The 26,606-nt window shown below is 34.1% G+C and overlaps 1 protein-coding gene across 4 annotated transcripts in view; it reads right to left on the bottom strand.

Annotated features, from left to right (window-relative positions):
* Positions 1-26,606, bottom strand: part of HECTD1 (HECT domain E3 ubiquitin protein ligase 1) — a 91,479-nt gene that overhangs the window by 14,863 nt on the left and 50,010 nt on the right. Inside the window, exons 14-29 of one of the 4 annotated variants that reach the window (XM_030854719.3) lie at positions 26,289-26,552; positions 26,107-26,183; positions 22,429-22,563; positions 21,705-21,851; positions 20,534-20,628; positions 18,651-18,756; positions 16,834-16,968; positions 16,134-16,273; positions 15,514-15,837; positions 14,382-14,548; positions 14,111-14,287; positions 10,258-11,094; positions 9,346-9,567; positions 4,985-5,112; positions 3,985-4,107; positions 1,478-1,634 (exon numbers count right to left, since the gene is read on the bottom strand). In XM_030854719.3, coding sequence (XP_030710579.1) covers positions 1,478-1,634; positions 3,985-4,107; positions 4,985-5,112; positions 9,346-9,567; positions 10,258-11,094; positions 14,111-14,287; positions 14,382-14,548; positions 15,514-15,837; positions 16,134-16,273; positions 16,834-16,968; positions 18,651-18,756; positions 20,534-20,628; positions 21,705-21,851; positions 22,429-22,563; positions 26,107-26,183; positions 26,289-26,552 — 3,234 coding nt within the window. Of the gene's footprint in view, positions 1-1,477; positions 1,635-3,984; positions 4,108-4,978; positions 5,113-9,345; positions 9,568-10,257; positions 11,095-14,110; positions 14,288-14,381; positions 14,549-15,513; positions 15,838-16,133; positions 16,274-16,833; positions 16,969-18,650; positions 18,757-20,533; positions 20,629-21,704; positions 21,852-22,428; positions 22,564-26,106; positions 26,184-26,288; positions 26,553-26,606 lie in introns of all 4 variants that reach the window. The other 3 variants (XM_030854720.3, XM_030854718.3, XM_030854722.3) reach the window with 3 other exon arrangements.

Consider the following 26,606-nt stretch of genomic DNA (forward strand, 5'->3'; position numbering starts at 1 on the left):
AGAATCCATTTCCTTGCCTTTTCTAGCATCCAGAGTCTTCCCATGTTCCTTGACTCATGGCCCCTCATCACTGTGATTGCTGCTTCCTGTTGTCAAATCTCCTCTGACTCTGACCCTCCTGTTTCTCTCTTACGAGGGCACTGGTGATTACATTGGGCTCACCCAGAAAAACAGGATAATTTCTCCATCTCAAGATTCTTAATCACATCTACAAAGTCTCTTTTCTCACGTTAAGGTGACATATTCACAGATTCTAGAGGTTAGGACCTACATATCTTTGGGAGGGGGCCATTAGTGTGCCTACCACACCCAAAATAGAGTTGTAAGAGATGGAGCTGGCACTCAGGCTGACTGACTCTGGAGGCCATAACTAAAACCACTATATAGCTTTTCAAAGTAAAAGCTGCATGGGAGTAATGCTTAGCAATTTTGATCCAGTAGAAAACAATACAAATTATCTACCTTTAAATGAGTCCTTGCTTTAAAGTTTATACAAATGTAAAACACTGTGTGTTTTTAAAATACTATAATTTTATAGCCAAGACATGGAAGCAACCTAAATGTCTATGGACAGATGAATGGATAAAGATGTGGTGTGTATATATACACAATGGAATACTACTCAGCCATAAAAAAAGAATGAAATAATGCCATTTGCAGCAACATGGACAGACCTAGAGATTATCATACTAAGTGAAGTAAGTCTGACAGAGAAAGACAAATACTGTATATCAGTTATAATGTGGAATCTAAAATGTGATACAAATGAACTTATTTATGAAATAGACACAGACTCACAAATACAGAAAACAAACTTATGGTTACCAAAGAGGAAAGGTGGTGAGGGAGGGATAAATTAGGAGTTTGGGATTAACAGATACAAACTACTACATATAAAATATAAACAACAAGGTCCTACTGTATAGCACAGGGAACTATATTCAATATCCTGTAATAAACCATAATGGAAAGAATATGGAAAAGAATACGTATATGTATAACTGGATCACAGTGCTGTAAACCAGAAACCAACACAACATTGTAAATCAACTATACTTCAATGAAAAATAAAATAAAATACTGTAATTTGCTCCTTTTAAAAAAGTCTGTATTTTTTTTTAAGGATGCATGGCTGATATATAGTTTCTCCTGAAACCTTTTACTTATAACCTGCATATACGAGTAGTACCTTACTTTTTAAAACTATACAGTACTGGGCTTCCATGGTGGCGCAGTGGTCGGGAGTCCGCCTGCCGATGCAGGGGACGCGGGTTCGTGCCGCGGAGCGGCTGGGCCCGTGAGCCATGGCTGCTGGGCCTGCGCGTCCGGAGCCTGTGCTCTGCAGTGGGAAAGGCCACGGCGGTGAGAGGCCCACGTACCGCAAAAACAAAAAAACAAACAAACAAAAAAAACTATACAGTACTACTTTATTTGGTACCTATTAAAATTAAATCACAAAAACTAAAATATAGTATACCTGGGGGTGGAATTTCTAGATCAGTTGTCTGCTGGACATTAGTACGACCAGGTCTAGGATCAAAAGCAGGAACCAAAGCTGAAAACTGCCGCTTTAGTACATAATCATCATCCCATGTTCTCCGGCGTCCCCCTTTAGTTTCATACTCTTCTTCTTCCTATTAAAATAAAATTCCACGTACAAACATTAAAAGGTAAAACTCTTCATTATTGCTAAAGTGATATGCTATCTATAAAATAAGGTATATGTCAAATACTTCTCTCTATAGGTATTACATGTTCTTATTCAACCATATTTCTCAAGCACAATATAAGCCAAACATGTAGATACATAAATTTCTTACTGATTTAAGTTTATGAAAAGTAAGTCGCTGTATGGTTAAAATTTCAAGAGTCACACATCTGGTAATAAAGCTAAATGAAAAGTCAAAAAAAGATAAGTAGCTTTAGTGATGGTTACACAAATTTATACATGTGATAAAATGACAAAGAACCATACACACACATTGGACCAATGCCAGCTTCCTGGTTTTGATACTGTACTCTAATTATGTAAGATGTAACCACTGGAAGAAACTGGACAAAGGGCACACAGGACCCTTCGATCTCTGCAACTTCCTGTGAATGTATAATTATTTATAAATAGGCTGTTTTTTTTTAAAAAAGTGTAAACTGTATTACATACTGAATTACATACAAAACAGATACAGTGCTTGGAAGTTGCTTTAAATTACTGTGGGGCAAATAGTTCAAACAAGTTCGACAAAGTGTTGATCTGTCAAATGATAGGTTCTTGGGGATTCATTGCACTATCCTTTCTACTTCTAGCATGTTTGAAAAATTCCATAATAAAAGATTTTTTAAGGAACATTTTCTCCTCTCCTTCACTTTTTGTATCAACAAAAAAGAGATCAATGAATTGTAAATATTGTAAATGTCTGATGTAATAATTTTTAAATAATAATTATCTATATACTTAAACGTACACATATAGACCCCCCATATTTTGAACACTTAATTGAAATTAACCTTTATAACAAATCAAACTGACATTTGACAGCTCTGGAACCAGAATGTCTGGGTTTTTATCCTGGATCCAAAACTTCTATGTGTGATCTTTAGTAATCATGAGGCAGGAGATGCATGGGCTCCAGGCTAGGCATTTAAAACTGGTCTCCTGTTTACATTTCTTGGGACGAGAAAAAGACGGGCTTCAGGCTGGACACTTACAACTAGCCTCCTGTTTGCCAATTCCTGAGACAGGAGATAGGTGGGCTTCAAGGTTAGATATTTAAAACCAGCCTCCTGTTTGTAATTCAAAACAGAAATAACAATAGAAACAGGGTAAATATCCAGGCTTTGTCTCCTGAGGACACTAAGATAACAGTCACAGCAGGGACAGAGAGGGGCTAATCCCTGTTTGAGTAAAGATCAAGAGGTCACATATTTCCCATCCTTGGGGCAAGGGAGACACTGCACATGCGCAGAAAGGCTCCTTGGGGGTCAAAAAGGACGAGGCACCACCCCATAATATGTGATGCCAAGGCCCCCCATAGGCCTCTGGGCTGGAATCCATCTTGGAAAAAAGTAGCGCACACATGTTGGAGAGGGCCCTAGGGCAGGGCAGGTGTGGAAACAGAAACCAGGTAATTGGCTAAGGATAAACAAAGACCCTGAAGAACTGCCCTATATAAATGACTTAACCACCGATTTACTACTTTAAAGAGGGGGGACTTTAGGGGGGACGCCCACACCCTTTCTCTCCAGGTGTGAATCTCTGCCTTGCTTCTGTCTTAATTAAACAAACTGTTTCTCTGTGTTCTCTCCCACTTGTCTGCTGTGTCTCTAATAATAAACTTTGTACCTGTTTTTACAGTTTTTGCCTCCTTAAGAAATGCATTTTTCAACGGAGGCAAGAGCCAGGGAAAATTTGCTTCTAGCTTCTAGTCCCTGCTGGTCTGGTGGCTAGCATTCCTGGTTTTCATCCAGGCTACCCAGGTTCAATTCCTGGGCAGGGAACTAACACCTTGCTTCAAGCCACGGCTCACTGCTGCCTCTCCAAGGTCAATCACTTCACCTGAAAATTGGGTTTTCAGGTGAAAACCCAAAGGGTTGTTGAAAGGACCGAATTAGTTAATATATATAAACAGTGCCTAGCACCTAATTAATGATAAATGTTAGTTAATAGACTAATACTTCTATTACTCTACTATGAAAACTTAGAAAATAGCTGTTAACCATTTTAGTATATGTTTACTGCCACCCAAAGGCCAAGATGAGCAGGTTTCAAGTAAGAAATTCCTGTATGCATTATGGTAGAGCAATCATGGACTCTATCTGGACTATGGAACCCAAGCAGTTGGGCAAGTTTCTTTTTGTTAACTCTATTTAGTAGCTTCCTGCCCTCACCCTGCCCCTGCTGTATCTTTTTCTAGGCATTTTAGTTTGTGCTTTACTGTGAAAAGGGAAAAAAATACACTGTAGAGAAGGTAAACATGAAGATATTACCTGCTCCCCAATAGGTCGGCTCCCCGCTCCAGCTGGGACCTGTGGTAGCTGTGAGGTGACAGCATGGTGTGTTACATCAGAGCGGGAGCCAGCTCGACGCTGCAGGGATGGACGTCTCAGAATCTGATACAGAAAATGTAAAGAGACATGTCTAATTATCTGACCCATATATATCTCTATTCAGCCTTGACCTGAACTGTAAACCTATATTACCGAAACTGTCATTAGAAAACTTCATATTCATTAGCCATGTACATAAAAGTTACAAAGTGAATGTTTTAAATTCATCATGCATCATATACTAACCTTCACAAGAAATGTGCTAATATTCTATATGTTTTCTAAGCAAGATATACTAAAAGCATTTTTTGGAGTTCTCCACCCCACTATAACTCAACTTATGAAAAAACATGTTTTAATCTAGTAACACTTTATAAAGGGAAATAAAAATTATACAAGAAGCTAAAATAAAAGGCATTTTCAGGCAATAGTTCAATTTGAAGACAATCACAGTTATCAAACACTAAGATTTCTGGATCATACTGCCTAAGCTTGGGTCCTACTTTTCTACTTAACTCTAAATAATAAGGGCAAATTATGTTTTCTATGTCTCTGTCTCATAGGTTCTGTGTAAGGACTGATGAGATAACATGCAGATACTGCTTACAAAACAGTAGGTACCAAAAATTTCTAAGTATAACTATTGTGGAAGAACCATGAAAATTATATTCTTTAGGATTAGGGCAGTTCTTCACACTTTAAAACCTGTGAAAACATCAGATGTGACATAGTGTTTTTCAACTATGACCAATTTATTTTCTTTCAAAAAATGTCATAAATGCTCAGATTAAAAGTGCTTTTCTTAATTAACCACATTTTTCATACTGGTGCCATATCGCTTGCTTCAAAGTTTAACCAGGACTTTGCTTTTTCCTCTCCTCATTTCAGTTATTAACATCCTGTCTTAGTTGAGAGAATGGGGGACTCTCTCTACCATAACCTCCTCGTATTCTTGGTCCTCCTGATTGTCGTCTTCATTTTCATCATCTTCCTCATCTGGCTCCGGCAAGTCCTCATCATCATCTAGCTCAGCTAGCAGAGTACTGGCACGGCAGCTATCAAGGAAATCTAGAAAACAAAGCCAACGATCTTCCTCTTAACAGAATTAACAAAGCATAACAAAGTAACTTTGCATATTGATTTTTCTTTCTTTTTTTTTTTTTGCGGTATGCGGGCTTCTCACTGTTGTGGCCTCTCCCATTGAGGAGCACAGGTTCCGGACGCACAGGCTCAGCGGCCATGGCTCACGGGCCCAGCTGCTCCGCGGCATGTGGGATCTTCCCGGACTGGGGCACGAACCCGTGTCCCCTGCATCGGCAGGCGGACTCTCAACCACTGCGCCACCAGGGAAGCCCCGCGTATTGATTTTATAATACAAAGGTAAAATTCCAGAGGGACAAGTATAAAGGCCACATCTAGTACTGACACTCTTCTACCACCACACATAAAGGATGAGTAACAATGGTAAATAGTCACAAGCATGGCAGAAAACAACATGGGATAAAGGATGGTCATAAACTAAGTCTGTATCTACAAAATCATTTTTAAAAAGGTCAACAATATGGGGTATGTTAAAAAATAAAAATCCTATCATTATTCTCTGCACAAGTCATAGGAAACATAAAACGGTGGAAAGTGTGAACACTGGAATCATTCGCTCTGTCAACAATTATCTGTTGAGTACCTACTATGTGCCACGAATTCCGTTAGCCACCAGGTATATGCAGTTGTAAACAAAATAAACAGGGTCTGAGCCCCCATGGAGTTTACAGGGCAGAGAGGCATTTAAAGGTAAACAAATGAATACATAAATATAAACTGTGAAAGATATTATGAGGGAAAAGAACAGAATTAAGTCGATCAGAGAGACCTGAGTTTATCTATGTGACTGGGGAGATACTTAATGATAATGACTACTTAAAGATAATGTCTATTTACTATGGAATAATGTTAGGTACCATCTTTCATATTACGCAAATTATCTAGCACATAAAAAAGTTCAATAAACTTGAATCCCTTTTGTCTCCCTCCTTCTTAGGATCTCTTCCCTTCACCCTTCAGTAAAGAGAAGGTCAAATTTACATTGCCCCACATCAATGAAGATGCTGAGAAACTGTTCCCCACAGGAACTGAAAACAAAAAGAGGAATAATGGGTCTAAAACAAGGTAAGTTTTTACTGGATCTGGAATTAAAAAAACTTCTATGGATAAGAAGACAGTATAGTAGTATATACTCTATATTCCAAAAGAACATCCAGAAAACAATTTATAATTATTTAGTAGAAACTTGCATTTGTAAATTTCTGAACCAAATATAATTTTTTAAGTCTAATAATTATATAGGACTAAGAATTCAATGCCTTTTACTGTGACTTGCCATTGCTTATGAGACATATTCTGATTTCAGAATATTCACAGCTAAATTGGCAACATTTTTTCCTTAGTGACATAAGATAATCATAATTAACGGCATCTTAAATTTGACAAAATATATTACCCCTAACATACGTAAAGTGCCATCCTGCAATTTAGGCAGTGGTTCTCATGAACATGATGTGGTAGTATACAAAATAAATCAATTCCACTTTTTGGTTTATTTTTAAAGGAAAAAAATATATATGTATATATAAATTCCACCTCCTATATGTTACAATTCACTGAAGTCAGAGGTTTGTTTAACTCATCTTCCCTTTTTTTATCAGAGTATAAGAATATTATATATACATATATTTTCAAAAAGCTCCTTATTTTATATATTTGACCATATTACAGAATCAAATCATTTCCCTCAAAGTTTGCATATATAGAAATTATTTTATAAGGCAGATGTTACTCTGATCCTTCATATAGCAGCACTCAAAGAGTCCTCCAGTTTTAGAAATGTAGAAAAGGAAATTTTAACCGCCAAAGAATAATTTTTAAAAGGCAACCAGTAGCCCTAACTCTTCAATATTCTTTCCCACTAGCATATCCACAACTTTCTTAACCTTCACATGATTTAGAACTAAAGCTTAAAGTTAACATATTAACAGGGAGAAGCAGAAGGCCTCCATGAGAAAAACGAAAGTAAAAAAGTTTATTCAGTGAATTTATAATACTTTGGTGTAACAATCATCATCATTTTACCATATACATATTTAATAGCTAAAGTAGAAACAGAGAGATGTAATACTTTTCCTAAAACCACAGAACATCAGATGCAATTCCTGGCTTGGAATAGGAGAGGCCAGTCTCAGAAAAGAAGAGGAAAACATATTAAAATGATGTATACATAAAATAGTACTTAAAATATATCTTCACATAAATTTTCTTTTATTTTAAATTAACAAAAGTAATTTTGAAAAAAGAACAGGTGATCAAGGATGTATGATAAAAGGTATTCTAAAACAATAGGAATTTACCCTAAGGAAATACACAAAAATACAATTCAAGGATGCTCATTCATAACAGTGTTGATGGTACTGAAAAGCTGTAGCTTAAATATCCAAAATGGGCGATTTATTAAATAACGATCATACAAACAGAGGAATATTTGGCAGCCATTTCATATGTTGTAGAAACTCATCGAACAATATGAAAATATTTCACAATGTACTGAGTGAAAAGAGCTTTCTGCAAAGGACAGAATCCTTTTTTGTTTAAAAAAACAAAAACCAGAAGAACATACATATCAAATGATATGTATTAAATGACAACAGTGGTTGTCTCTGGAAGGTATGAACTAGATGATTTTATCTGCTTCTATATTTCCTTTCTATAAAAAGTTTTACTTTTCTAATAAGATAAAATAAGATGATCAAAAACATATATTTTAATTGAATCAAACGGTTTTATCACTGACTACATACCATGGAAGCTATAATAATGTATAAAACCCCTAAGCAAAAATTAATTCATCTGAAAAAAATTCAAATGTTACCTAAATAAAGAATAATTTCCAAAAGACTTTGGTAATAGTTGTGATATTGTGATTTACAATAAAATAAATTTGGTCTTCGCCTTTGTTCTAGGTACTGAGTTCCTAAAACTCTTGGAATTTCCTAAGAGATAAGAGCAATAGAGGTGTCTTTTGTTATTCATAACCAGAGTTGGTTTGATGAGACTTTTAAAAAGCCCTAAGGTAATCTAAGGATGGAACTGGTTGTTAGTGGAACCAACCACAAGTAGAGGGTTGGAACTTTCATCCCACCCCTTAGACCTCTGAGGAGAGGAGCTGGAGGTTGAGTCACCAATGGCCAATAATTTAATTAATGGTGCCTAAATCATGAAGCCTCAAAAAAAACCCCAAAATGCTGGGGTTCAGAAAGCTTCCAGGTTGGTGGACATGAACACACTGACAGACCAGGAGGGTCCCTAAACTCCATGGGGACAGAAGTTCCTGTGCTTGGGACCCTTCCAGACTTCACCCTATGCATCTCTTCCACCTGGCTGTTCTGAGTTATATCTCTCTCTCTCTTTTTTTTTTTTTTTGGCCGAACCATGCGGCTTGTGGGATCTTCGTTCCCCAACCAGGGATCGAACCCCGGGCCTCAGCAGTGGAAGCACGGAGTCCTAACCACTGGACCGCCAGGGAATTCCCTATATATCCTTTTTATAATAAACCAGTAACCCAGTAAATAAAATGTTTTCCTGAGTCCTGTGAGCCACTCTAGCAAATTAATCCAACCCAAGGATGGAATCATGGAAACTTCCAATTTATAGCCAGTCAGTCAGAAGCACAGATGACAATCTGGACTTGTGATTAGTGTTGTGGAACTAAGACTTTAACCTGCGGGATCTGATACTATCTCCAGGTAGGTAGGTAGTGTCAGAATTGAGTTAAATTTTAAGACATTGAGCTGATGTGGGAAAAGTTCACACACATCTGGTGCTAACGACATGCCAGAAGTGAAGCATTCTATGAGTATTAAAAGTACAGGAGACACACAGGAGTGTTTTTCCTCTTACATTACAACATACAGGAACTATCAATTTATAAAGCTTATTAATCTATCACACTCTTTCTTCTCTGATAAAGGTATCAAATATCTCTGTTATTATGGTTCTTCTAATAAAACTTCACTAGTGACAAAAGGCACAAAAAGGATGACACACAAAAAGTTCCTAGACGTCTATTTACAATCAGATAATTTCTTAACAGTCCTGCATATCACTGTGAGTTTTTCCATCATATATGAAGCTGCCACATTTGTAAGAAGAGAGAATTATCCTTTTCTAATTAAAGGTTAAAAATAACCAAGGAGAAAAATGTAATAAAAGCGTCGCTATACAAATATCTAAATATGGTAAACTATAACTTACCATATAAGGAATATTCTGCTTCCTGACCTGTGTCACTCTCACTGGAGGTGGATGTGAGGCTGGTGGTCAAGGTATTACTTAATGACTGACCAACTGATAAAGCTGTTGTTGCTGTAGCTACATTGCTGCTGCTAGTGACACTGGATGTTGACATAGTCACTGTTGATGTAGTACCAGGTGTGGTCAAATTAGGGAAACTCTGAGCACCCATAAGAGGAGAAGCTAAAGATAAAAATGAAGCAAATTAGTACAAAAAGGGAGGATTATATAAACCTTAGAAAAACTACGTTGTATATTTAGGAAAAAGAATGAGGTCATGAAACACCAATTATTAAAAGGCTGAAAAGCAACAACTTTGGGAACCCAACTGAAATCCAACTAAAAATTCTTATTTTTATAGCATTATTATTTTTCAAAATGTTAAGCCTAGCTTTTTAAATAAGTGAAACAGGCAATGAAATAACTCCCAATGTTATTTTCCAAGGGAATTACTTTGACCCACTGGTAGCTTTAATTAGAATTAAAAACTTTCAGAAGCTAATACCAATTCAGGACCTAAGTAAAAGCTATGCCAATATTACGCTCTGATTTCAATTGACTTTGATGATATTTAATAGTCATCTATTTCCTCTTGCAACCGTACTTAACAATTTATCACAGAAGAGTGAAAAACAGAAGTGTGTTATTATTCAGAATAAGAGGTTCTTTATCACACCTGATCAGAATTCTTAAAATATCACAGTTCTATAGAACTTAACCTCATATTCCTGAAGTGCTAAATTTGACACAGTTGTATCTAACATGGTTAATGATCTAGTTAAAGACTGAAGCCAGAATCCACTTGAACAGATCCTACTTTGCATCCCTCCGAGTGGAAAAAGCATTGGGTTCCATAAGGAAAAGCTCACTTACTTGCTGTGCTCATCACATTCCTCCCCAAAGTATTAGTGTTGTTATCACTGCTGCTTCGGCTTAGATTCATGTTGTTCGTGGCATTAGTCCGTGCTATGTTTGCCACTCTCCTTACAAAACTCTCCAAGCTAGATGTTTCTCTTGAGGACAGGTTAGGAACACTTGCACTAGAGCTCATAGGGGCCCCAGCAGCTAACAAAGAACTCACTGATAGTCTGTTACTTGCTGAAGAGCTAAGGGGCCGTTGTGAAGCTGCTTCTTTATTAGTTAACTCAGATACTGAACTAACATCAGGAGAACTAACACTAACAATTCCCATGGATATTGCACCAGACTCCCCAGGAGCACGAACAGAACTATCAGGGCCTAACTTTCTTTCAGCATTTTCACTTCCCATTTCCGTTGTTAAGGTGCTGGTACTTGCACTGGAAGATGACCCTACTTCTGTTTGAGGGACGTTTTCAGCAGATGAAAGAACAACAATTGGTTCATGGACATCAGCTCCTGAAACTATACTGTGTTCCATTACAATTTCTGATCTCCGTTCCGTTTTGGTCGAACCCAAGCTGATGTCGCTGCTACTGGCCACGCTACACACAGAACTGCTGCTTCCTTTTCTACTTGAGGAGCCTGCAGCAGCAGATGTCTTGTCTGGACAGTTGTTTTTCACCAAGCTGCTCCATGATTGCGTTGTGCCTGAAACAGTGGATGAAACAGGTTTGGGTGATGCCACTGTATCAGGGTCGTACCCTGGTGCAAGCTTGAGGTCAAATTTTCCTTCTGCGCCCATACGGTAAGAGTTTGAGCCACCAGCATCCCAGGTGACATCAATCCAGCCTGGAAAGGGACAGGAGTTTGTGAGACCCAGCAGAAAGCAGATAGGAGCGTGTCAGACAGTAGCTCCACAATATGGGATCAGCTTTTCATCAGTGCTGCACTTCTCTGAATTTCTAGTCATCTAAGGTCTGCTAACTAAAATTAAATCCTTCCTTCTATTTCTCTTATTTCTGAACTGTTTGTTCTGGTGATGCTTAATGTAAGGGTCATGTTTACATCTATTGGGGTATCTTTTAAGGGGAAGAACTGTTAAAAATTGTAAAAAGACTGATAAAAATGGTAAAATGTTACAACTTCAGCAAGTATAGATGAAATCTAAGTAAAAGCTTTTTCAGTTGCTAAATATGATTATGTGGTCAAATGTTATTTACAGAAAAAAGTGCTAGCTTAACCATTAATTTCTAAGTTTGGGCTAAATCCTATAATTGACAGACAAAATATTCATATATCACTGTAGAAATTCTAGGTCACTATAGTTCAAATAACACTAAGTTAGCATTTCGGTTGTGTTCTCAAAGTTCAGTGGTTATTTGGTTCTCTTATGATTAAGTTTAATAAATTTGAATAAGCGCAGAAAATTCTAAAACCAAAATTTTAAAAGTATGCTAGGCTCTTTTATTAGATAGAACCTATGTGATAAAGCTAATAACGTGAAAAGAACTAACGAGAATAACAATATTAAATCTATGTTTACTTATGCTTGGAAAATGATACTTATTCTTTTTTAAAAATGGTAATTAACTTCCAAAAACAAAACAAATTGCCTATTAGAAAGAAAATTAATAGAAATTTTACAATCTGATTTTAGTGCTATAAGCTAACTACTTCAGAGGAAAAAAAACACATAAAAATATTTATTTTTGTAAAGTGCTAAGTCTTTATAAAGTTTAAATAAAAGTACTTTACCCATACACACACATACTCCCATGCATGCGCACACGCACGCACACACATGCCCAGTTCATATAAGTGTACGATGAGGCTCAGAGGGGTTTAAGTAATACTGAATTACCTGTGGGCATTATCTGCATACAAGTTGTTTGAGAGGAAACTGACTGCCCCAAATCTACATAATCTAGTTTAGATGACATTTCAATTGCCTCAATTTATTCTGTATGCTGAAATAACCTCTGAAGAACCAACATTTAACTATCTCTTCTGCAACATGGAAGAGTGTTAGAAAAGGAAAAGTTCAAAAACATATCCCAATCCCAAATAAAAATTACATTTGTATTGTATTTACTGGTCCCAAAATATACTGATAACTTATTTCATAGTACTTATCAAAATCTGTAACTGTAAATTTATCTGTTTTACCCAGAAAGCAGGGGGTCATACTTTTTTGTTGACCATTGTGTATCTGAAGTCTAACGAAGTACCTTTACATAGTAGGCACTCATATTTGTGGAATAAATTTAAAAATGGGTATTCCTACCAACACAAAGATTCTTTAGAAAGGAAAGAGCTTTAATTGATATAGCATAGAAAAATAACTCAAAACTGTAAACCATTCATATTCTGCTTGAGAATGTGTTTAAACTGATCACTTAGAAAGGGTACATACACACTATCCATAAGTGTAAAGATACAAAACTCTGAACTCCTCTTATACTCAAAAGATAGATAAAAAGATAGAATTAGTAATAACTAGCCATTATTAGAAATGGTTAGCTTAAGTATTTGAAAGCTAAGAACCCTCTATGGCATAAGGGTTTTAAGGTATGACTTCGTTACATTTGTCAAATCAGTAAAATAAGCCTTTCTTACATGCTAAATTCTGAAATTAAGATTCCAGTTGCTTCACTTGACTCCTGCCCAAGAAAAATACGCTGTATTCACATATCTCTAACTAGCTCACACACTTAAAAGTCAAATAATTTAGGGGGAATAGACTGTTAACTAAGTATCATTAAGATGCCTAAAAACAAGAATATTGGAAATTTCTGAGTTGAATGGGACTATTATTATTCAGCTATTATTTTTTTTAATGAATTTTGGCAGCTACGTACATGCTCACTCACTATAAACCTGCTATCATGACAGTGATCTGCAATTAGGGTATGACTATACAGAAATGCATTTAGTAACGTAATTTAAGGAACAGAATCTTAAGCGTAATAAAACCAAAAATAGTTTAAGTAAATAAATGCCTTTATCACATAGTTAAGATATCAAATGTTAGTCATTCTCCTAAGCATTGTCACTTTTATTATGTCTCTTTCAATATTTGGTGTAAGTTGAGAATATAAACATTTTACTCTTCTTTTTTTTTTAATGCTAGGCAAAATTCATAAGAACCCACTACTGGTTAGGCAAATTATCCACTAATAAGTGAGTCTTTTAAGTTATAAAAAAAAAAACTAGCCACTATAGTTGCTTCTGGGAGTTAAAAGCAATTTAAGTGGGTATGGACTTCTTTAAAATCTACAGATCACAAGTTAAAAATGAACTTGATTTTAAACAATAACCCCTACCCCAAGGAAAAACTGGTAGACTGTGAAACATTGTGAAATATCTTATAGTTAACTAATAAATGAAAAGTCTACAATTTTTGTTCGATGCTTTACTGAAAAATATTTAACTATAAATGTTAATGCTTTTTCTTCTATGTGACTCATAATTGAACAAAAAATTCTGCCCTGATTCTTGTCAAGCCAACAATATAAAGAAAAGCATAAGAAATTAAGATAAAAATCAATGGAAACTTATGAATAATAAACTAAAAAAACATAAAAACAGCAGAAAATGTGTCTTTAGGGTATTCACCTTATACTAGCTTATTAATTACTTCAAAATATTAGCAATAAGTTTTGAGTCAAAACCTAAGAATTAAAAATTTTTCCTATTTCTAAATAAATGATTTTTCCCATTTTTAACATAAAACCAATAAATCAGTTCTTCTACTTAGTCCTGGAACATTTAGTCAATTTATAAATTACCCCAAAGTAACAAAAGAAAAATATTTTGTTATTTAAATACTCGATTTCTACACTACCAATGCTAAGCACCTACTCACCATTATGCAGTTCTCCTGTGACGGTGCCTTCTCCCTGTGGGCTGCCATCCTGATCCCGCCATTTCCAATCAAGGCCTCTGATCACACGAGCCCCTGGAACCATGTACTTCAGTACCTGGGAGCGTACTAGACGTCTCTGTCTTCTAAGGTTAGCTTCTGCTTCCTTAGCTGCTTTTCCTGTAAGGTATAAATTAGAGAAATATAAACAAAGTCGCTTTTTATAAATATAATTGTTTTAGTAAGTTAGAAAAACCTACTCTCATCTCTTTACCTAGCTGATCTTCACATACTCCATTTACAGTGCCATAAAGTTCAAATCCAGATAGTGAGAGATAATGGGTTTGGCCACTAGCATTCTTCCCCATCTGTTTAATTCTCACATGTCGCCACCCTTGTTTCTCATCCTTCGGTGGATCAAGAGGCCAGGTGGCTGTTGACCTGTGAATGTATTAGGGAAAATATTATGTAATGTTTTAAACATATGAAAAAGATGTTTAAGGTGGTGAAGATTTTGTTACATAATAGAAAACTATATGAAAAGTAAACTAACTTTCATGTTCAGTCAACGGTTTGTTACACAAGAATCAAGAAATCAAAGGAGAAAAATAGCAGTAAAGAAAATAAATTAAAAATGAAATGTGTAAATGTGTATTATTAATTTGACTCATAACACTAAATGACTTATGAATAATAAAATACAAAGAAACAAGACCAGAAATTTTATGAATAACAATGTTTTTATGATGAAAAACATTTTTATATTTTTGCAAAATTTTAAATGATATACTAAAATATTAACTTTAAAGCTTGAAAATATTACCTATTAATCATAATGTTAAGAAGCTCCTTCCATACTACATCACATACAGAAAAGTAATTTAACTCTACACTCTACTCCTCAAAATATGCCACAATGTACAATTAAACTTTATTAGAACTAAATTTTTTAGAAATATAATGCTGACTTTTTGTCCTTAAAAAAAAATATATGATCAATATATAAAATTTAGGAAAACAGATACATAAAATAAGAAAAATCAATAGTCACTGTTAATTTGTCAAACATTCACATATACTATGTGAATAAATGGAGAGTTTAGTAAAAGTTAACTCCATTTTTTTTGGTTTTTATCAGTGTGCTATATATACACACATACAGCTATATATCAACTTCTTTTTAAATAAGTAAGCTCAGCTTCTACTAATGTTTAAAGCATTTGATGGTTTTGACAAAGTCAGTATTTCAAAATTTTAATACCTAAATGACAGTATCAAGTGATATTTTTAGAAAGAAAATCTTGTTTCAGTATCTTACAAAAAAGAGAGCTCTAGGAGGATACAGTTCTAAAAATAAACAAAGCTCTTTACTGAGTTTTCCAATTTACAAAGACTCCTCAACTAACCCTGGTTCATTGAGACTGCAGTCATCAACATGGGTATACAAAGAAGTCCAGTTCTGTCCATCTTTGGATACCTGGAAAACCCAATTTCTCAGTGCAGACCTTCCATAACCACGAGCATGACGAAGTGTATATGCTGATGGTACCACCCAGAGACCCAGATCTATGGCAAACCAGGCATTCTTATCATCATTGCTATGACAATTTAAAGCTGAATTGTCACGACTTAATATGTCTTCTAAGCGGCCATAAGGTAGATTTCTTCCTTCTGATGATGTTACTACTACAAGTCCATAAGCAGCTGGATTAACCCATTCATATGCAGTTCTACACAAAAACAAAGAAAATACTCTTAAGCAGTGTTAACAGTTAATACTATTAAAATAACTGCATTTGCTCAGACTAGCTTTTATCCACATAAAATTATATTAATTAAGAAAAATTCTACATTTAACAATTTAGGTATTTTTTTCTTCATAAAAAGTAATTTGGATTGTCTTAAATTTAACCTAAAAGACGAAATTCCTAAAACTGCAGGATACTCAGAGTGGTTAATTTTATTCTACTACCTAGAATTCTTTTTCCAGGTGAATGTTTTCAACCTACATTAAATAATGACTTACTTGGCATTTGTCCCAATCCAGTAAATGATTCCATTTTCATCAAAATCATGCTGGTGCCGAAATATAAAATTTTGGCCTTCTCTTAATTTTCGAACAAAAACAAATGAAGATCGGTCAAAATCATACCACTGCTTTGCTACCTAACCAAAGAAAATATGGAAGACACCTTAATTACGATATTTTGAAATGCAGTGCCCATTTGGTTCCTATCCCTTTAATGTGAATTATTTTATAATCAATATTCATTTAAGAATATTTGAAAAAGAAAAAAAACCCAGAAAATTCCATAATCATAGCACCCCACTATTAATATCAGAGAGTATTTCTTTAGTCTATTATTTCAATAGACAGAATAAAACAAAGTCTTGATCAAACTTTACAAAAACATTTTTCTCCTATCCGTCTGTATATATTATGATAGCTATATAATATTCAAATTAATGGAAGTAATTACCAACTTGATATTCCTTTATTTGATTAGCATTAAGGTTTTGTTCACTATTTGAGTATTAAAAATAACTATAATAGACATCTTTATGAAGAAAACATTTAGAGTGTATAAAGATTATTTTCTAAAATGGAATTACTAGGTCAAACTCTATTACTGTAACTCTGGAAAAATACTTCCCAAACCACTTTTCTAAAGGCCTAAACCACAGCAAAGAATGCTTATTTCACCATTCCCTTGCCAGAAACTCACCATTTTTAAGAGATACTGTTCTAGAGATTCAACTGTAGCTAAGGGCTCCATCTTCAACATCCTGCCGGTCCTGTCTATCAATGCAGTTTCACCAGGTGCACGTTCCAACCGAAATCTTAATCTTCTTGTAAGTATCTACACAGAAATGATCAAAATGCTTCAGAAAATATTCTGTTTTCTTAGAATTTTGAAAATGAAAAATGTTACATAACACAGCAATTGAGATTTATAAAGTATAACCATAAAGGAAGGATCAGTCTGTTTTCTATTAAATGTTTTTTTTTAAAAGAGGTCCACTGAATAATATTTTCAAGAAAGAAACAAAGAAATTTACTTAGAATTTCTAAACAACTTCAAACATACATGGTTTAAATAAAATTATTCTGAAACACTTAACAGAAATATTACAACCCCAACTGATAACTTGCAATTTTCCAAGTAAGTTATAAAAAGTAGCTAATTAACTTATGCTTTTAAAGCTAGAATATATTAAATAATCTATGGCTAATAAACTTAAAAAAATACAAGATAGCTTCCAATCCAATATGCTTTAGTAAATAAAACAAGTATGTGCTTCATTTCTGTATAAATCTTAACTAATTCCTTTAGACACATAATTAAATATTTACATGTACATTTGGAAAGCATTTCAGACTGCAAAATTACCAGGGGGCATATTCCCAGCCTTCCTATCTTTGTATCTTGCACAGTCTCCTAAAATGAGATACGTATAATAAAAGATGTTGGTGCTCCTAGGACTGTAAAAGTATAAGCAGGGGAATTTCCAGTCTTTGAGACCTATTTCTACCTCATTCATCTATCAAGGATAAAACCTTTAAAAGGGTAGACCAAAAAATCCCCTTGTTCCTCTATATTATTCTATCTGAAGTAAAGCACAAAGTAGACCTCTACATCTTGTTTAATATATACATCATGTCAGATATACTAATTATACTGTAACTCTATGAACAAGCTTTCTAGTCTGGGAGTCTAGTTGGCTTTGGTAACACTACTGGGTTCTTGGAGGTATGGTAAGTTTTTTGCCTTGAGTAGGCACTGTTATTGCAAATAGTTTTAGTCACTTATTAAAGGCCATATTTAAAAGAAACTATTTGATACAGTGGAATGCAGGATAGATCAAATAAAGGCAAGATTCAAGGCCAAAGAACATGCTAGAAAATACCAAAGTAACCTACAGAAGATGTGATAAAGATCTGTTTTGGAATATTAGCAGTAAGAATTATTTGTTTTGTCTGTTAATATCTGGATACTAGATGCTAACAAAAGAATAATTTAATGAATTAATAAGAATGTCAACCAAGTGACACTCAGGAAGAAAACAGGTTTTTTATAAAACCATGTGATAATGACAGATTTCAAAAATCAATAGAAATAGCTAAGGAAGGCCATCTGGTTCTAAACAATGACAGACAGAAAGCAAGGAAAAAAACCTGTGCCTAAAGTATTTTCACATTTTCTCATATGTTGAGATACACTCAGAGACAAAGGGACTTAACTCATAATTCTAGAACAGAAGGACTCTCTTTACTGCTTTCCCACTGATAAGGCGTCTTTCGCCAAATATGACCTACCAAATATGATTTAAAACCTAAAATAAACATTAAAATACCAATACATTCAAGAGTCATTAAAAAGAACAATCAAATGTCATTAAAGGTTAAAGTCTTTAATGATTAAGCACAATCGTTCTTTAATAAAATATAAAAGTTTTTTGGTTTTGTTTTTTTAAAGAAAACTATCTAAGCCTGCTCCTAAATGCATTCAGCAATAACAGCAACTGCATTTTCCATGGTTACCTGGAGGTTATAAGTGGATCCTGGTGTATCATACAAATGGAGAGGTAGACGTTCAATAGATTCTAGTACAGCTATTAACTTTCGGATTAATGCAACAGCTGGTCGACTAGGAAAAAAAATAATCGTTAAGAGCTTTTATATAAGTTCATGCTAAAGTTCATAAAGAAACTGTAATAACCAACCTCATATAGACCCCCTACTTTCTTTATTAATGCAAAGAGAAGTTTAATTTTGTATTAGACTACATGAGTAAGCAAAAATAATCTTATAACTCAATTTCTTCACTTAATAAAATATTTCATTTTTCTTATGAAATGTTCATCAACTGCATTCAAAGTAATGTATAATTTGGGCTTCTCTGGTGGTGCAGTGGTTGGGAGTCCGCCTGCCGAGGCAGGGGACGCGGGTTCGTGCCCCGGTCCGGGAAGATCCCACATGCCGCAGAGCGGCTGGGCCTGTGAGCCATGGCCGCTGGGCCTGCGCGTCCAGAGCCTGTGCTCCGCAACAGGAGAGGCCACAGCACAGCACTGAGAGGCCCGTGTACCGCAAAAAAAAAAAAAAAAAAAAGTAATGTATAATTTAACATGTAATTTATTTTTTAAAGTTTAAACAATTTTATTATATAATATCTGATACATATAAAAGAACATATAAAGCAGCAAAGTTTTGAAAATGACAGTATTGTTGGCAAGGCAACACTGGTATAATATTTCTGGAAAACAACATGACAATTTATATCAAAAACCTTTAAAACATCATCAATAACTCAGTAATACAATTTAAAGGAATTTATGTAAAAAGATGTTTCCACCAAGACACTTACATTTTAGTATTAGTAATAATTTGCAAACAGCCAATATGTTTAATAGACTATTTCAATAAATTATTATATATCCATATAATGTAATATGCACTCATTTAAAATGGTATTTAAAATTAATGGAATTAATTGAATTTCACTTATTATTTTAAAAATTCAATCACATTCAAAAGTAATAAAATAGTAAAATGCACCTTCATCAACTCATGACCCAGCTTCAACAATTACCTACTAATAGCCAATTGATTTCTATCTATATCCCCACCCATTTCTCTCCTTCCTGTATATTTCAAAGAAAATGCCAGGGGACTTCCCTAGTGGCGCAGTGGTTAAGAATGTGCCTGCCAACGCAGGGTTCAAGTCCTGGTCTGGGAAGATACCACGTGCCACGGAGCAACTAAGCCTGTGCTCCACATCTACTGAGCCTGTGCTCTAGAGCCCATGAGCCACAACTACTGAAGCCCACATACCTAGAGCCCACGCTCCACAACAAGAGAAGCCACTGCAATGAGAAGCCCGTGCACCACAACGAAGAGTAGCCCCCGCTCACTGCAACTACAAAAAGCCCACAGGCAGCAACAAAGACCCAACGCAGCCAAAAATAAAAATAAACAAATTTATAAAAAATTAAAAAAAAAAAGAAAATGCCAAATAACATATCATTTCACCCAGAAATACTCTGGGTATGTACCCCTACAAAAGGATTCTTAAAAAATAAAATAATATCATTGCCACACCTAAAAGGTAATGAACAATTACTACTTAATATCAACAAATATTTAATCAGTGTTCAAATTTCCACTTGTATCTTAAAGATTATCTAATTTAAAATAAGAGGTCAGTTGCATTCACAGCAGGCATGTAATCTTCCTTTTATTCCATTAGATTAAAAAATACTTTAAAAATCTTTCCTTTTTTATCTATTTATAATATAAGCTACTTTTGTACTGAATAAAAAAGTTCCTACTTTGTGTATAAACACTATACTAGGCTCTATTTTAAAGGAAAGCTATCAACTTGCAAACACTGCAAACATCAAATTAAAAGAAATTTGGGGATTTACCTTTCATCATCTTCATTTTCACTAAAGGCTGTTTTAAAAACATTTATTCTTTCTACCAGTTGACTACAATCTTGCTTCATATCTAAATCCATGCTCTAAAAAAAAAAAAGGAAAAAAAAAGTTTTAGGGCTGTTACTGAAATTTATCAAAACACATTCTGCAAGATGAATATTAATATATTACAAAATTATCAATACAATATAAGTGAAATCATTATTTTCTTTCAATTAAAATTCTTTTCATTATATGACTAGTAGATCATGGCTAATATCTTCAGTGTTCATAATGAAGTGGCAATTATACTCCTTTTCTCAAAGTGTAGTGGTATGCAAGATAATTTCAGATTATTTATGAACATTTCGCATTTTAACAGTACTATTTACATTAATTAGTATTAGAAAAAATATGACTGGTATATCAAAACAATGATTTCATAGATACTACTAAGTGATGTTATATCAATATAATTTTAATAAATGAGAATACAAATGGTAAAAATAATGAAGGAAACACGAGACACTGCAGTTAAAGTACAATGATTAAGATCAAGAAATTAAAATGGCAAACAGAACTAAAACGGGGAGAAAACCTTCACTTTTCATAATTTATTCTGTTAGAATTTGTTAAAATATAAGTGTGTGTGGGGGTGTGTATATATACACACCTTTCATTAAAATAAAGGAAAAAATTTTATCACAATAAAGAGATAGTAATGCAGTCTAAATCGAAGAGAAATATAAGGTTATTAGCAAATACTTGTCAAATATTCACATAAACTTCCTAAATTGCCAATGCTCATAAATTAATTTTATGCAAATATTTTAGGTATTTAAAAAGGCCTATAGACTAACTCCATTTTATGTTATGAGGGAATCACAGCAGTGAATAATGTTAAATCTTAGGCTACTACAAGCAAGTGTTTTGTTCAAACAAAGCTTGAACAAATTATAATCAGGTAACCAAAAAAATCTAAATAAACTCAATTATTTAATTCAACTGGCTCAAACTAATCATAAAACTTGAAAGGCTGGAAAACTTATAAATGTTAACATTTACTACTCAGTTTTTAATACATCTTGACAAAAACAAAGTAAATCTCGCTCTGTCAAAGTGTAGTTAAAAATATATTTTTTAACTATATACCTCATTCTGTACTACTTCATAAACTTACATTATTTAAAACAGTAAGAAGCGCTTGCACCAAGCCACTACTGCACATTTCATATGGTGAAATTGTGTTTTCATCCTTCAAAAGTACAATTAGATTTTCTAAAGCTGTCTTCATTAAATCTCTCCAAGTGTTCTCACTCTCAATACACTAAAAGAAACAACATTTTTTTAAAAGACAATCGAAAAAACAAACAGGTCTTAACATACTTAACTTATCAGAGCATCAATTACCATGAAAATAAATTAGATACTAAATTAGATTAAGAAATTCAAATTATTAATGCAAATTATCTCTACCAGGCCTGGTAAACTCTTTTGTAAAGGGCCGACTGTAAATATTTTAGGCTTCACAGGCCACATCACATATCTTGGTCACACCTATTTAAGTCTGCCATTGTGGCCACTAAATCAGTCACGGACAATATGTAAATAAATGAGCATGGCTGTGAGCAATAAAACTACTATGGACACTGACTTTACACATGCATATAATTTTCAGGTATCATGAAATATTATTCTTACTTTTGATTTGTGTTCAACCATTTAAAAATGTAAAAACCCTTCTTACCTCACAAAACCATACAAAATTTAGCCCATGGGTGATAATTTTCTGACCCCCTAATCAATACCCAGAATATAAAATTTTATCACAATAAAGAGATAGTAACGCAGGAAAAAAGGAAACCAAGATCACTGTGTGTCATAAAATCTAGAGGCTAACATACTTGTCTATTTGTATGAAGTTCCCAAGATGACTCTAACTGAGTTGCTATGTTTCTGAGTGTTACCACTACTCCACGAGGCATGCTTTCAACAGCTTTAAAGTGGTCATCATATAAATCTCGAGCCATAGTTCGTACCTACCAAAATAAAAATAGTAAATGTGAATCTTTACTACAATTAATAATTTTACCAAATCTTCCTTTTAAATATATACATGCAACCTTTAGAATTAAGACGTTTGTGCCAGTATCAAGTTCCAAAAAATGTTACTACTTCTATTCATATACATCAAGAAGTTCTCATGGTTGAAAAACTACTCTAGCAGATTTTAGCAATGTCAAATCGAAGAACTTATAATTTTAAGTTTTAAACTTTGTATTCATATACCAAATAGGAGCTTATTTCATTTAAATCAAATTAAACCTATAAAAAGGTCACTTCGCTCTTTTTAATAAAAGTAACCTGTTTTATGGTGAACCAATTAGAAAATACAAATAAGCAAAAAAAAAAAAAAGAAAGAAAATTAAGCCATCTATAATTCCATCAACTGAAGTTGAACCTTTTAACATTCTGGGGTGTACTTTAGGTTATTATGTCTTTTTTCTATTTATTCACACAAAGTATATATGATGCTCATATATTTATATATTTCATCAAGAGAAAGAATGACTGTATTATCAGTTTGGGTACTAATTACCTCTCATTTAAGTTAAATTAATGTTATTTGAGAGAGAAACCCACACATGTCCAAGGCTTGGGTCTGATGAAATTTAGTATGTAACATTCTTTAAAATATATGCTTAAATAATGTAAATTTAAGATTTATGTGATTTCATTTAAATCATAAGCATAGCTCTAATGTAACAAAAAATTTCACTCCCTAAATGAATTAATAGTACCTTCCCATTCTATTTTAGTATGCCTTTCAGAATTAAAAGATAAGTTCTGGATATCAGACAACACTGAAGAAAATATTCCTTTATAAACAATATTAAGAAATAAAAACAGGTTAAAACTAATAGTTAAAATTATTTTTACCTAAAATTACTGTATGTTGATATATACTACTTTCATATGCAAAAGAGCCACATGATCACTGATTTACTACTGATTTCAAGGATCTGAATCAATAATCATATTTTTTTAAGAAAATGAAACTACAGGACTGAGACTATATCCTCTCCTTGATTTACTTTTCTTTTGTACTGTAAAAGTTCAGTTCCCTGGGAGTTAATCTAGATTTGTTGGTTAATACAACACCAAAAAAGTTTTTATTCCAAAAAACTCCTGAGAAAGCTGACCGGTAGCTTTATAAAAATTACAGCTGAGCCTCATTATTTGAGAATTTAATATTTGTGAAATCAACTAGTCATTAAAATTCATTTGTAATCCACAAATCAATACTTGCAGCACTTTTCACAGTCATTTTTCGGCAAGCACTGTGCAGCAAAAACTTTAAAAATGTGAGCTTCCCTGGTGGCGCAGTGGTTGGGAGTCCGCCTGTTGATGCAGGGGACACGGGTTCGTGCCCCGGTCTGGGAAGATCCCACATGCCGCGGAGCGGCTGGGCCCGTGAGCCATGGCCGCTGGGCCTGTGCATCCGGAGCCTGTGCTCCGCAACGGGAGAGGCCACAACAGTGAGAGGTCCGCTCACCGCAAAAACAAAACAAAACAAAACAAAACTTTAAAAATGTGACCAGAGCCTCACAGGAACCTAAACCTGTATTTCTCCAAGAAACAATGGTTCAGTATTCATGGCAGCTTTATAGAACATAACTATCATGAAAATGAAAACTGTATTTAGTTCAAATTCCTTTTACCATCTAATGGCTACCTTCAATTGAGATATTTCTTCCTCAAATGCCCTTAAGATATCCTGAATTGGAAAAAAACCTCTGGCTTCACACTCTTTTTTGAAAAACACAGAAGCAATCATGGAATAATATATATAGCTACAGAGGTAATATACATTTATAAATTAAAGAAAGCAAGAAAGAGAGAGAGAGAGAAAAAGCAAGCAAGCAATTTTCTTTCCTAGGTCTAGCATGTGGAAATGTGGAATATCTTTGGGATAGCCTAGCAAATTTACAACTGGAAATGAAGACATGAATGAATATATATAACATATATAACATATATATATTATATAATATAGTGCTCCAAATAAAACCCCTTATGACTATTCCTATGGCCAAAGCCGCACAAGTACCCCCCATCCCAATCACCCAAAAGCATTCTTCACATACTATATGAAAAAACTGTATCATTGTTTTAGGTAAAATAAAAATGTGTCATCAGAAGATACTGAATCTAACTATGAGATTTTATTTTCTCTTTTAAAAATTAAAAAATTCAAGAACAATTGATATAATATAGATGGACATATAATGGCTTGGGACTTCCCTGGTGGTCCAGTGGTTAACACTCTGCCCTCCCAATGCAGGGGGCCCGGGTTCGAACCCTGGTCAGGAAACTAGATCCCACATGCTGCGACTAAAGAGTTCGCATGCTGCGACTAAGAGTTTGCCTGCCACAACTAACAGTTCGCATGCCACAACTAAGAGTTCCCATGCCTCATCTAAAGAGCCCACATGCTGCAACTGAGGATCCTGCATGCTGCAACTGAAGACCCAGCATGCCACAACCAAGAACTCGCATACAGCAGTGAAGATCGCGAGTGCCACAACTAAGACCTGGCAGAGCCGAATGAATGAATGAATGAATAAATAAATATTATTTAAAAAAAAGAAATATAGAGACATGGATGTAGGAAACAAACGTATGGACACCAAGGGGGGTGGAAAGTGGGGTGGGGTGGGGTAGGATGAACTGGGAGATTGGGACTGACATATATACACTAATATGTATAAAACATAACTAATAAGAAACTGCTGTATAGCACAGGGAACTCTACTTTGCTTCACTGTACAGTAGAAACTAACATAACATTGGAAAACAACTATACCCCAATTTAAAAAAAAAAAAGAAAGAAATATAATGGCTTTATTTTTGAAAAAAACCAATGCATAATAAATGGATAGAATTTAAAAACTAGTAATATGAGTCAATAACATATTTGCTCCTGGAGTCAGTAACATATTTGCTCCTGTATCTTTTTGAAACAGTGGTTTCATCTGAGATGGCCATTAAACTAAGCATCAAATTATCTGAATCTAGAACCAGGAATTCAAATTGATTCATCACGAAGTATTAAATCAAGACTGTAAATTATAATAATGCATTTTCAATCCCACTACATCACTAAAAATACTATCATTAATCATAATTAAAGCATGAGTTTAAAGTTTCTGTGACATTAATAATGCACATAATTTTAAAATAATTTAAATTTTATACTTTGTCTCAATTTTGTTTCTATTTTAATGTTGGTGTTTACTTATAGTATAAAAACTAAGTTTTTTTTATACTTATAGTATAAAAACTGTAAGTTTTTTTATACTTATAAAAACTATAAGTGTTTACTTATAGTATAAAAACTATATGTAAATGTATACATATTGCAGAAAATAATAAGCACAGAAAGAGGAAAACTAAAAATACATTAGATTAGGGTAGCTTATGTTACATGGCTCAATGTTTTAAATGCCTACGATCTACCCCTGAAGCCTTGCTACATCAGTATAAAAGACAAAAAACAAAGCAAATCCCATAAATAATACCTTTTGCTTAGTTTTTTCTAACTTAGATTTTAGTTTTCTGCCTCTTTTGCCAGTCCAGCCAGTCACAAATTCTGAACCTTAAAAAAAAAAAAAAAAAAAAGTTATTTCACAGAACATATCTTATTGCAATTTAACATATTCATTTATTCTTATCTGTTAAACTGACATACCTACATACTTACCCAGAGAAGTTTCTGCAGTAAATGAATGCTTGGTTCCTCTATTAGATTCAAACACAAAACCAGGTAAATCTTCTTTCAGTATCGTTGCTTGCTGGCCATCTGAGTTATGAATAGCAATTTCTCCTTCTTTCAAACATGTTAGTGACCAATTCCCTACAGTGAGTTTAGCGGGTCCCGGTGCTGAGAGTATAGGTTGACTTGAAGTAGATGGCTTTACTTGGCCTCGAGCTCTTTGTAACTTCTCTAAGAATTCACTTCTGCTTTCTATAAAGACAAAATGTTTGTTTTAAAACTTCATTCCTTTCAAATATTCCATTT

The sequence above is a fragment of the Globicephala melas genome, chromosome 2, assembly GCF_963455315.2.
Source record: "Globicephala melas chromosome 2, mGloMel1.2, whole genome shotgun sequence".
NCBI classification, from domain to species: Eukaryota; Metazoa; Chordata; class Mammalia; order Artiodactyla; family Delphinidae; genus Globicephala; species Globicephala melas.